Source organism: Thrips palmi, unplaced genomic scaffold, assembly GCF_012932325.1.
Source record: "Thrips palmi isolate BJ-2018 unplaced genomic scaffold, TpBJ-2018v1 HiC_scaffold_15, whole genome shotgun sequence".
Lineage (NCBI taxonomy): Eukaryota > Metazoa > Arthropoda > Insecta > Thysanoptera > Thripidae > Thrips > Thrips palmi.
Window position 1 is genome coordinate 7,830,002 of NW_023144624.1, and position 11,408 is coordinate 7,841,409.

At 51.6% G+C, this 11,408-nt stretch overlaps 2 protein-coding genes across 2 annotated transcripts; both read right to left on the bottom strand.

Moving 5' to 3' along the window:
• Positions 1-11: 11 nt before the first annotated feature.
• Positions 12-5,475, bottom strand: LOC117641463. The gene is made up of 4 exons (XM_034378806.1): positions 5,039-5,475; positions 3,150-3,651; positions 2,873-3,068; positions 12-2,689 (listed from the first exon to the last, which is right to left on the bottom strand). The coding sequence occupies exons 1-4, from the start codon at positions 5,338-5,340 to the stop codon at positions 2,562-2,564; spliced, it is 1,128 nt and encodes a 375-aa protein (XP_034234697.1). The 5' UTR covers positions 5,341-5,475; the 3' UTR covers positions 12-2,561.
• A 482-nt stretch (positions 5,476-5,957) lies between these two features.
• Positions 5,958-11,291, bottom strand: LOC117641661 (heat shock 70 kDa protein cognate 5). The gene is made up of 13 exons (XM_034379158.1): positions 11,056-11,291; positions 10,382-10,425; positions 10,153-10,298; positions 9,955-10,078; positions 9,673-9,874; positions 9,479-9,585; positions 9,229-9,391; positions 8,844-9,146; positions 8,534-8,761; positions 8,228-8,450; positions 7,283-7,470; positions 7,057-7,197; positions 5,958-6,976 (listed from the first exon to the last, which is right to left on the bottom strand). Exons 1-13 carry the CDS (start codon positions 11,143-11,145, stop codon positions 6,869-6,871), a joined length of 2,067 nt encoding a protein of 688 aa, XP_034235049.1. The 5' UTR covers positions 11,146-11,291; the 3' UTR covers positions 5,958-6,868.
• Positions 11,292-11,408: the final 117 nt, after the last annotated feature.

Here is an 11,408-nt window from a genome sequence, read left to right on the forward strand (position 1 = left end):
GAATGTTGGCAGAAAGTTCCACACCGCTTTATTGTAAACGAAAATGGCACGATAAATTAACAGACACAATCACCTCCGTCAGCCTTTAAAATGACAATGTACACAGTTCTTTTCTTTCCCGGAGGAACGGGGGCGACAAAGTAACGGTAACAACACACACACACAACCAGGAACAAAACAAAGTACAGTCACGTCTAAGTACATGGCAATGTGATTCACGGACTCACGGGCCACAAGCTGGAGGAGCACCTGTCTTCGTCCGGCCGGCTCGCTGCGTCATCTAAATTTCAGGTCAGCACAGTGCACAGAAAAAATTACAACACAGGAGGTACCACAGCTGTTTTCCCTAAGCACCTGGCATAGTTCCAGGAAGTCGTCAGAAATGTTTTTGATATGCATTTCAGCGAGCAGGACCCGACGCTGACAGGAAATTTCCCTCCCTCGTTTGCGCTTTGAGCTTAAGAATAAGTTTCGTAGCTTTAATAGTAATAATAGTAATAGATGATCAACAAACTAAACCTACGACGCAAGAAGAAAGGCTTGCACGATGCGGTCGGTTGCGCATCACAACAAAGTCGTTAAATGGCGTCAGACGGTATAGAGCAGCCTTCGAGTTCAGCGCCAAAGGCAACAGATTAGTAAAATCACAGACATAAAAACATAACACTGTAATAATTGGTAATGCGATAAACCTATAACAAACTCTTAGAACTATAATAAAAACGAGAGGCAGACCACAGGCGCCAACTATGCGCCTGCATAAGGGGAAAAATATACAGTCAAATTCATTCCAATATAACAGACTTTTCTCATTCTTCAGGTCAGGCCTTCTCACCTGTTATTCCTTTTCACAAACAATATGCAGTGAACGTGTTACCTGAGATAACGTTTTAACTTGTAAAGAATTTCAAAACACACAATACTTTGCAAATAAAACTTCTTTTTTATTGAAAAAAATATAAAATAACCGCTAAATGGTCAACTGAGGTAAAACAGTCACAGCACACTTCCACTGGCTTTGCTGCTACTTTCCCCCCGTTTTAAACGACCTAAGAAGCGGCAAACCGTAAGCGTCGCAAGCCTGCCATTGGCACTCATGAGGCAACCTAAAAGAAAAACAACACTTCTGGCTAAAGGTCCATACGCGGTCAGGCCGTGGAGGCTTGGTCCAAATGGATCGGGGTGCAATCAGATGAAAATTTAACAGTCATCTCACAACGGATACATTCAGTACTACGCCTATTTTTAATTTGATTAAAAATGGCAAATGAAAGATTTTGAATACCAGACAAAAACATGTCTGCAAGAAATTTGGAAAGAAAATATTTTTGTTTTTAACACTGCTTAGCTCAGATGATGATGAGGAAAGATGCCACGATGAGCATGAGGGTGAGGATAAAGTTCTGGACCAGGATCAGGGTGTGAATGAGAATTAAGATGTCTGGGTCGACGTCAGGAGTCAGGAAAGGGAACAAAAAGTTCCTCAGTTGTCTGTCGAGCGGAGAGTAGTGCTCATCTCTCCCGCGGGGGGTGTTGGGAAACGGGTACCCGAGGAGCAAGCCCATGTACGGGTCGCTCATTTCGAAATCGCTCAAATCACCGAATTCATCGAACAGTAATTCGGCGTAGTTGTCGGGCTCGATGGGGATCGCGTTCGGCAGACTCGGGTCGCTAAAGTGGGAATGGAGGCTGCGCCTCGCCAGCCCCGCGTCCACGAGCAACCCGTTGATATCCGCGCCTCCGGAGCGGCTCGTATTCGCGCTCAGGGCCCTCAAGGGACCGACGGCGGCATCCTCATCGACCAGCGGGTCGACAGGCGGGGGTGCAGGCCTGGGCGGAATGGGCCTGACGGGCCTGTCGCGGCCTCTGCTGGTGCTCGTGCCGGACGCCGTGCTCGCCGGTCTGCGCACCGCGCCCGTCTGGCGCACGACCGCCTCGCCCACACTGGCGGGATTCAGGACAGCACCCACCGGGCCCACCGCGTCCACCTCGTCCACTTCGTTCACCGCGTCCACTTCGTTCACCGCCTCCACCACGTTCACCGCCTCCACCACCCTCACCGCCTCCACCACATTCACCGCCCCCACCGCGCCCACAGCGCCCACAGCGTCCACCGCGTCGAGAGCAAGGCTGTCGACTTTCGAGTCTGCGTTCACGTGTTTCCGGCGTCGGCGCATCTTGCGACCCTTCCGACCGCGGCCAGGACGCCCTTGGCCAGCCCTTGGTTCAGCCTTCGGGGCATTCAGGTTGGCCATGGACTCAGCCTTTTCCCTTTCGGGTCCGATCTCCGGCTCAACTTGCCGATCTGTGGTTGGTGCCATTGACGCCGTTGGCAGGTCCAGTGGCTCCGCCATGGCCTCCGCCATGGCTTCCGCCCCTGCCTCCGCCTCTGGCTCCACATTTGGCTCCACATTTGGCTCCACATTTGGCTCCACATTTGGCTCCACATTTGGCTCCACATTTGGCTCCACCTCTGGCTCCACCTCTGGCTTCACCTCTGGCTGTGCCGGTTGTGCCCTCGGCCTTCGCCCTGCGCCAGGGCCGCGGCCGGGGCGGCGCCATCACGCCACCTCCAGCTTCTCGAAGTCCGTGTCGTCCAGCGTGTGCAGCCAGTTGAAGATCATCATGTTGCGGTCGTAGCGCGACAAGGGCCGCCCCTGGGACCGCTCCACGTCGCGCACCGTCAGCGGGAAGGTGCGCAGGCCCGGGTGCGCGGCATGGGGCGCGCTCGCGTCGCGCTGCTTGACGACACGCATCACGGTGGAGGTGGGCGACAGCGTGCCGCTCAGGCGGGCGGGCGGCGGCCCTCCGGGTACCGTGAGCAGCGTGGACGTGGCGGCGGGCCCGGCCGCCCCCGCGGCTTGGCTGCCCGAAACGCTGCCGCCGCGCGACGACGCCACGCCGCCAGCGCTGCTCGGCGGCCCCATGCCCGGGATGGGAGACGACGCGGCCGCCGAGCTGGCCGACGCCGCGGCCTCCAGCCGGTCCAGGTTGAACTCGCTCTGCGACAGCCGCTCTAGCGCCTTGTAAGTCATGAGCAAGCGCCGGCGGATGTAGTTCTGGCGGACCTGGAAAAAGCGAACTGTCACGTCACCGCCCTCAGCCCACTCCCAGAACCCAGGCGCCGCGTCGTACAGTCGTACACTCACCTTCTTGTTGACGGAGCGGATGAGGTCGGCCGGCGTGAAGGACGGCGTGGCGGGGACGTTGGCGGGCGCGGCGAGCGTGGGGGCGGCCGGGGGCGCGAGGCTGTGGCCGCCGTGGGGCGAGGGCAGCTGCGAGTTGGAGACGAGGTCGCCGACGGCCACCCAGGTGGAGCAGGACCGCGACGTGCGGTTCAGCTGGTGCTGGTCCATGAGGAAGCCGAGCCGCTGCAGCGAGTTGAGGGCGGGCTCGGACACGCTGGGCCGAGCGCTCATGGGCGGGGACTCGCCGTCGCCGGCCCCCTGCGCCGCGCTCGTGCCGCCCGCCTGCGAGCTGGAGCCCAAGCCCAGCACCATGGCGTCGGCCTGCGCCGTCTGCTCCGGCAGCTGGGCGATGTCGCTCGTGCTGAAGGAGCGCTGCAGGCCCAGCGCGGACGACAGCGCGGCGCAGCTCCGGATCAGTTCGTTCTCCTCCTCGAACCACAGCAGCTCGGGGATGTCTGGAGGGCTGCGGACAAGCGGGAGGCAGGCGGTCAAGAAATGGAGACGGAGAGTCACACGAAGATCGCGCGAGGCCCCTGCCGACCGCAGGATAGGCAGCACCAGCGCGCGGGAGTGCAGCGGGTGGCCTACCGCGCCGTCGGCGGGCGCTTGCAGGAGCGTACACACATCTCTCACTCTCAAACTCACAGGCAGAGGCAGGGGACAAGCGTCTCGAAACTTTCCGCGGTTTGCATAGCCTGCAGCCATCCGTCCAACTTCCTAAAACCGCATTCGTCGGTTAGAGGACAAACAGCCATGCCTCGCCGAGTATGACGCGCGAGGCCGCTTCCCCCCTCCCCTCCCTCTCTCGGCTCCAGACAAATCGGACGTCGGGGCGTTATTCACCCCCACCCCTCCGCGGTGCCACCCTTGAGCCTTGAAAGTCAGAGGTCACGATGGGCTGGATGGGCCGGATGGACGGCACGTGGGACGTGGGACGAGCGCCAGGGCGACGCCTGGGTCTCTATCCCTTCCGTGGCGCCGGGTCCCAGGCGCGTCTTTTCGACGCGACGTTCCCCGCTGCCGTCACCTGACACTTCCCCGCCGTCAGGCCCTTTTAAAGAAATGAGGTGAAAGGGATCACAAGTTTCGGCGTCCATGTGCAACACTGAAGCTCGCGTTCCGGCGTTTGCCGGGCATTGCGCTGCGCAGCATGGCGAAGGCGGGTATGGCGGGCGTGCTGCGTGCTGCGTGCGCCTCGGCGTGCGCCGCCATCCCTTATCGACCCGTGCCTCAAGCCTGAACCTCCACAGCCGCGCAGCGCTGCGCAGCGCCGGGCTGCACCGCACCCCTCCCCCACCCCACCCCGCACGCACCGGACCCCAAATAAACAAGTGCACGTTTCTGACACACCGCCTTGCTCGCCGAGCTGGTATGGCCTGCATGGCGAGCATGGGCATGTGCGCGGCCCGCGTCCAGCCCGACCGGAGCGGACGGCCGTCGGCGCGGAGCCTGGCAACAAGGACCACAAGGACGGCGCGGGGGTAAAGGATGACCCACTGCGTTGGCACCGCGTGCTCGCGCAATGGCGACTGGACTGTTGCCCGGAAGGCTGCGGCATTCTGCGGACGGGTAGGGTAGCCCTGCACCTCTACTGCAGGCCCTGCCTAGCCCTAGGACTTTCGGCGGGGTCCCGAGGGTCAGGGCCGCGGCCGCCGCGATGGGACACGCATAGGACGGGGCACGCGAGCTAACGCGAGTGCGAGGGACTACCGCCCCCGTCCGACCCGGGCACCCTGCCCGAAGTCGAACACGAACGTTGCCACGCTGGTCGCCTCAGGCCCGACTGGCCATCTTGTCGTACGCGGTGTGCGGTGCCGAGAGGCGCATCAATGTCAAATCACTGCACTCACCGGGCGATGGAGACCTGGCTGGTGCTGTCCGGGTTGGGCGAGACTCCGCGCGCGTGCTTGTTGAAGCCCACCAGCCTAAGCCCCCTCATGTCGGCGGCCAGCGACATGGAGGACACGGAGAGCAGGGATAGGTCCGTGGTGACGGACTCGTGGGAGGGCGAGCGCAGCATGCGGCAGGACACGGACAGCACCGGAGTCTGCGGCGGCGCCGCGCCCCCGGACCCGGAACCCCCGGGCGGCCCCGGAAGCGCCTCCGAGCTGGCGGCCGCGCCACCGCCACCGGGCGGCAGGGAGGACGTCATTCCGGCGTCAGCGGCGACCTCCTCAGGACCCCGACGACGACCCTGCGGTCACCCCGGCCATGTCGGCGGAGACAAACGTGCGCAGGCGAACCGCGAACCGCGGGCGAGCGAGGGATGCTCGGGGCGCTGTGGCTGCTCGGCCCTGCCAGGCCCTGCCCTGCCTGAGCAATGGCTGCCTCGCCTCGCCTCGCCTCGCCGCGGACGTGGAGCACCGCGGAGCCACACGGCGCTGCTGCAGCCCGCCGCCCGCGCCCGCCGCGCCGATCGATCCGGACAGTGCCGTCTTTGTCGCTCCCGCACGCCAGGGACGCCAGCCCAAGCCGCCGCGGACACTCCGGATCAAGCCGTCTCTCTCGCTCCCGCACGCCAGCCCCAGGCCCGCGGGCCCCCGCCGCGCCGGTGGGTGGGGTCGCTACAGCCTTCGGCACACACGACGACCCGTTCAGGAGCACCCCGACTCGAGGCCCGGCCGCTCGGCTCGGGCAAGTTCGGGACGTGGCGATCCAGGCCGGTCAACTCTCGGGCCGCAGAACAAGCCGATATACGGCGCACGTCGGCCCAACGTCTCCTACCAGTGCAACAATTTCAAGAACAGGGAAAAGACAAAAAGTACAATAAATGAGATTTAAATTTATTGATGGTTAAGTGATGACATACATTTTTCAATCATAACAATAACTGTAACAAAATAGGAAACGAAGGTGACTGCAGACTCCTCAGGAAACAAAATACATGACACTATACTCTACGGTAACATACTAATAAAGTTCAGTTAATGACTAATGAACAGTTCAAGGACAGCTTTGTACAACAAAATTGGACTGCTCTAACACGACGAGTAAGCAAATAAGACAGCACAAGATAAACAATTTTTTAACATGTAACTTTTGAAAAATAGACTGTTTAGTATGTACAATAAAAATGAGCATTTAATGATTTGCTTACTTGAACTTCTCATACACAAAAAATTATGAGAAGCAGTAGTTGTGCACAAAGCAGTTGGTTAATTACTGAGTACGAGATCACTGCCCTACAAACTGCTGGCATTATCACCCACTGTGCAACATAAAATTTGAAATTACTCACTTCAACCTCCATGCTCACACACACTCACTCACAGATTCTTACAGAAAAATGCATAAACTAATGGAACTAGGCACACAGCAGGACAGTAAACTAATTACATACTCTGACGACAAGAGTGGCCTAATCAACATTGCATGGGGGAATTTAGAGAAGTTCGCCAAAAAGAATAATTTATGCCTTTAAAACATGGGCATGCAGAGATTTGTTATCAAGCATAGGTGCTTAGCACATACTCGAGTACAATTAACCCACTCTACATTACACAGCTGCTTCTGATCTCATTCTGATGGAAACACTCCAACAGCTTGAGCTGAATACATTCACGTACAGGCAATATCACTATAAATGTCACATGTGCAGGTCGAAAGAATTGATTCAGTTCTACTTTTGACTTTGACACAAAAGACATTTGATAAAATGATCCTAATTTCACTGTAAGTCCTTAGTTCTTGTTTTCCTTCTTCTCCTTGTCTTCCTTATTTTCTGTGCTGTCTGAAGAAGAGCTGTCTGAGCTCTCACTCTTAGCACCACCTTCTCTCTCAGCAGCCATCTAGAAGGAAAAATTTAGTGAGCAACACATAGAAAAGACATGCATGAAGGAAAATTGAGATCAGTAACATGAAACTTTACCTTCTTGTAAGCCATTTCGAAGAGCTTAAGGGATGACTGTTGCAGGTTTCCAGTGGCTTTGCGGATTTCTTCAGGGTCAGAATCATCCTTCTTGGCCAGGAGCTCGCGTACACTTGCCATTTGTTCCCTAAGTTTATCACACTAGAAAAATAAAAAAAAAGATGTAAAAACTGAATATTTTGAAGTTTCTAAAACTTAAATTAAGCAGATTCAAATAAAAAAATACCTCTTCACCAGGCAGTTGGTCTTTGAACTCATCCATCTTGGATTCAGTGTCATGAATAATACCCTCTGCTTGATTGACAGCTTCAACACGATCCTTCTTGACCTTGTCTTGAGCAGCGTACTGCTCAGCATTGCGAACCATGTTTTCGATCTCATCCTTGCTCAGACCGCCAGATGACTGAATCACAACTGAAACCAGAGAATGAATATTAAACATATGTTATGATGAAAAAGCAGTTTTTCACACAAGGTGAAAAAACCTTCTTGGATGTTTCTTTTCACAACTTTACATCAGAGAAGCTAATAATAGCAATTTGCACAAGATCTAAAATAACTTAAGCCATGATAGCAGGGTCTATAATGGGAAGAAACCAGCTTCAATCAGAGTGTGTTTATCCACACAACATTTAAGAGACGAAAGATAGAAATTCATCATTGAAGCAGACTGGAGCAAGTTCTAAAAAATTTAAAATGATGTGCTACATTACTAGCAGAAGAAATGAGCTTCAATCAGACTTTGATTTTCCACACAACATTTAAGCGACGAAAGATTATAAATCATCATGGAAGCAAATGGTAGACTGCTTAAAATGACTTCGGCCGTGAGGGCAAGATCTTACAATACTAGAAGGAAACCAGCTTCAATCAGAATGTGTTTTTCCACACAACATTTAAGAGACGAAAGATAGAAATTCATCATAGAAGCACACTAGAGCATATTACACAAAATTAAAAATGACGTGCTTCATTACTATCATAAGAAATGAGCTTCAATCAGAATTTGATTTTCCACACAACATTTAAGCGACGAAAGATATAAAAATCATCATAGAAGCTCACTACACCATATAGGACAAAATTAAAAATGATAAACTTCAATACTATGAAAAAACGCTATAGCAAAGCCTATAGAAAGAATTTACAGCTGGAAGTTATCTTTACTCACTTTGCTGCTCCTTGCCAGTGCCCTTGTCACGAGCTGAGACATGGACAATGCCGTTGGCATCTATGTCAAAAGTTACTTCAATTTGAGGAACACCACGTGGAGCAGGGGGGATTCCCACAAGGGTGAACTGGCCAAGCAACTTGTTATCTGAAGCCATTTCTCGCTCACCCTGGTGGACTTTAATTTCCACCTGAGTCTGTCCATCAGCAGCAGTGGAGAAGACCTAAGAAACAAGAAAACTCTTTGATAAAAACCCAATGTTTTTATTTGAAGTTTCGGCGCAAATTTTAATTCAAGCTTTGTTACCTGGCTCTTCTTGGTAGGAATAGTGGTATTCCTGGAAATGAGACGGGTGAATACACCACCAAGAGTTTCAATTCCAAGAGACAAGGGTGTAACATCCAGCAGAAGAACATCAGTAACATCTCCTGCCAGAACACCACCCTGTACAGCTGCTCCCACAGCAACGGCTTCATCAGGGTTCACAGATCTGCTGGGCTGTCGGCCAAAGATTTCCTGGACAGTCTGTTGAACCTGCAAAGACAATAAAATTTTTGTGAGCTTGACAAAGGCTGCCAGGGGTATGCACATTTTCAAAAGAGGCGGGGAAACATACCTTTGGCATTCGGCTCATGCCTCCAACTAAAAGCACCTCACCAATGTCAGACTTGGTCACTTCACCATCTTGAAGAGCTTTCTTGCAGGGTTCAACTGTCTTCTTGATGAGTCCGTCAACCAGGGTTTCAAACTTAGAACGGCTCAACTTCAGATTCATGTGTTTCGGTCCAGATGCATCCATGGTCAGGTATGGCAGGTTAATATCTGTCTGAAGTGATGATGAAAGTTCGCACTTGGCTTTCTCAGCTGCCTCCTTAAGCCGTTGCATAGCCATTGGATCTTTTGTGATGTCAATTCCTTGCTGTAATAGGAACATGTGAACAGGTAAGATAACAATTTGTTTGCTTCACATTCCTAATGCCGCAAAGAGCAATATAATGTACCTCCTTCTTGAATTCAGAAACAAGGAAGTTCACAAGAGTATTGTCAAAGTCCTCTCCACCCAGGAAGGTGTCACCATTGGTAGATTTCACTTCAAACACTCCCTTTTGAATTTCCAAGATGGATATATCAAAGGTACCTCCACCAAGGTCATAAACAGCAATCCTACAGAACACAAATAAATACATGCAGACAATGTATACAGGTAAAATGAGCTAAGATAAACATGTGAGGGCTATTACTACAGCTTACACTTTGTCTTCAGTCTTGTCCATGCCATAAGCCAATGCAGCAGCTGTGGGTTCGTTGATAACACGCAAAACGTTAAGTCCTGAAATCTGGCCAGCGTCTTTGGTAGCCTACAAGTGAAAAGGTTTGTTAAGGTTCTGGTTCCTCCAAAGACCCGCCCAAAATAAAAACAAAAGGGAAGAGTAATAACATGGTACCTGTCTCTGGGAGTCATTAAAGTAAGCTGGAACAGTAACAACTGCATTTTTGACGGTTGTGTTCAGATAGCTCTCTGCAGTCTCCTTCATTTTCACCAATGTAAAAGCTCCAATCTGGCTAGGTGAGTACATCTTGCCGTCAGTTGCCTGCACCCAAGCATCACCATTTGATGCTTTCACAATCTTGTATGAGACAGTTTTCCTAAACAATTGGATGAAATGTTATGATAGGTATATCACAAAATTAAATGGGACAGTCTCTGAGGACCATAAAATACTTGCATGTCTTTTTTAACTTCAGCATCATCGAATCTTCTTCCAATTAGACGTTTTGTGGCGTAGAAAGTATTTGCTGAATTGGTGACAGCCTGACGTTTAGCTGGCATACCTACAAGACGCTCTCCATCTGCCACAGACAAATTTTAATGTTGGTTGGATCTTAATAGCAAGATGGTAACAGGAACAGGCTTTGTGTGTTACCTTTGGTAAATGCCACTACGGATGGAGTGGTCCTGGCTCCCTCTGCGTTTTCAATAACCTTGGCCTGCTTGCCTTCCATGACAGCAACACAAGAATTTGTTGTGCCAAGGTCAATACCGATGACAGCCCCCTTAACACCCTCAGACCTAGGACAATTATAGATAAAAACATGAAAGAATCAGCTTTTAGAGATAATTGAAAAAGCATTCCAACTGTGTAATCAACATACTTGTTTCTTTGCTGGACTCCATTTTGGGCAATAACAGGCGTTTGCTGAAACCGAAATAAAATTGAGCAACCATTAATCCTGAAGAGTTAGATTGGAAATTAAAATTCATTAAAGATCAATAAATAAATGAACTTGTACAATTTCTAAAAAGTTTGAATATGAGTTAATCACACAAAGAGAGAACCAATGAAGACCAGAATTCAAAATGAGCGTGGTCAGATGCAAGGAAGAAAGAGGTTCAAAAGAGATGATAGAAACATGTGCATAGAAACGAATGTTCCAGAAAAAGGCGAGAGCCGAGCTTTGCCCTGTCCTTAACCTTGCCAGAAATGAACAAAAACCAGAACGAGAGAAAAAGCCGAAGACATGCTAGAGGGCGACAGACGTTCCGCGAACGAGGACGTTGTTTTTCTATTCATCAGGTACAGACACAAAAAGGCTGACGAAAGACTTGGAGACCAAAACCGAGATCATATAACCGGCATCACTTGGCCAAACCTTTTCAACGCAGACAGCTAAAGGTAGCCAAACTTTACTTGAAGCATAGATCAAAATAAGAATACGGGCCCAACAATAAACGACCCAGACCAAAAATTTTGACGCAAGTTACAAAATTTGTTGCAATGATCATGAAACTGTACTTCCCATGAAACGTGCTTCGAAGGGTTACGCACCTTTTTCAATAAAACGCTGAAATGCCTCTGTCCGGAAACGTCTGAAGTGACATTGGTGAAATTGCGGCGAACCAAGCGTCCGACGAACATTTTGAATTTGTAGAGAAAGTTAACGAAAAACTAGAGAAAGAGGCCCAAGAGGGTGATGCAACGGCAAACGCGCTTCGGGAACTGCAGACGAAGAAGAGAAGAACGCATGGGAGGCAGCATGGGTCGGTCCGTGGGGAGAGGGAGAAGAAATGGAAAAGAAGAAAACAGGAAGGTCACGCACGAGCACGAGACTCCAAGGTCCGAAATGGCTGACGGGTAATTTCCCAGCGCGCGCAGTTCAAACAGAGAGAAATGGAACCCGT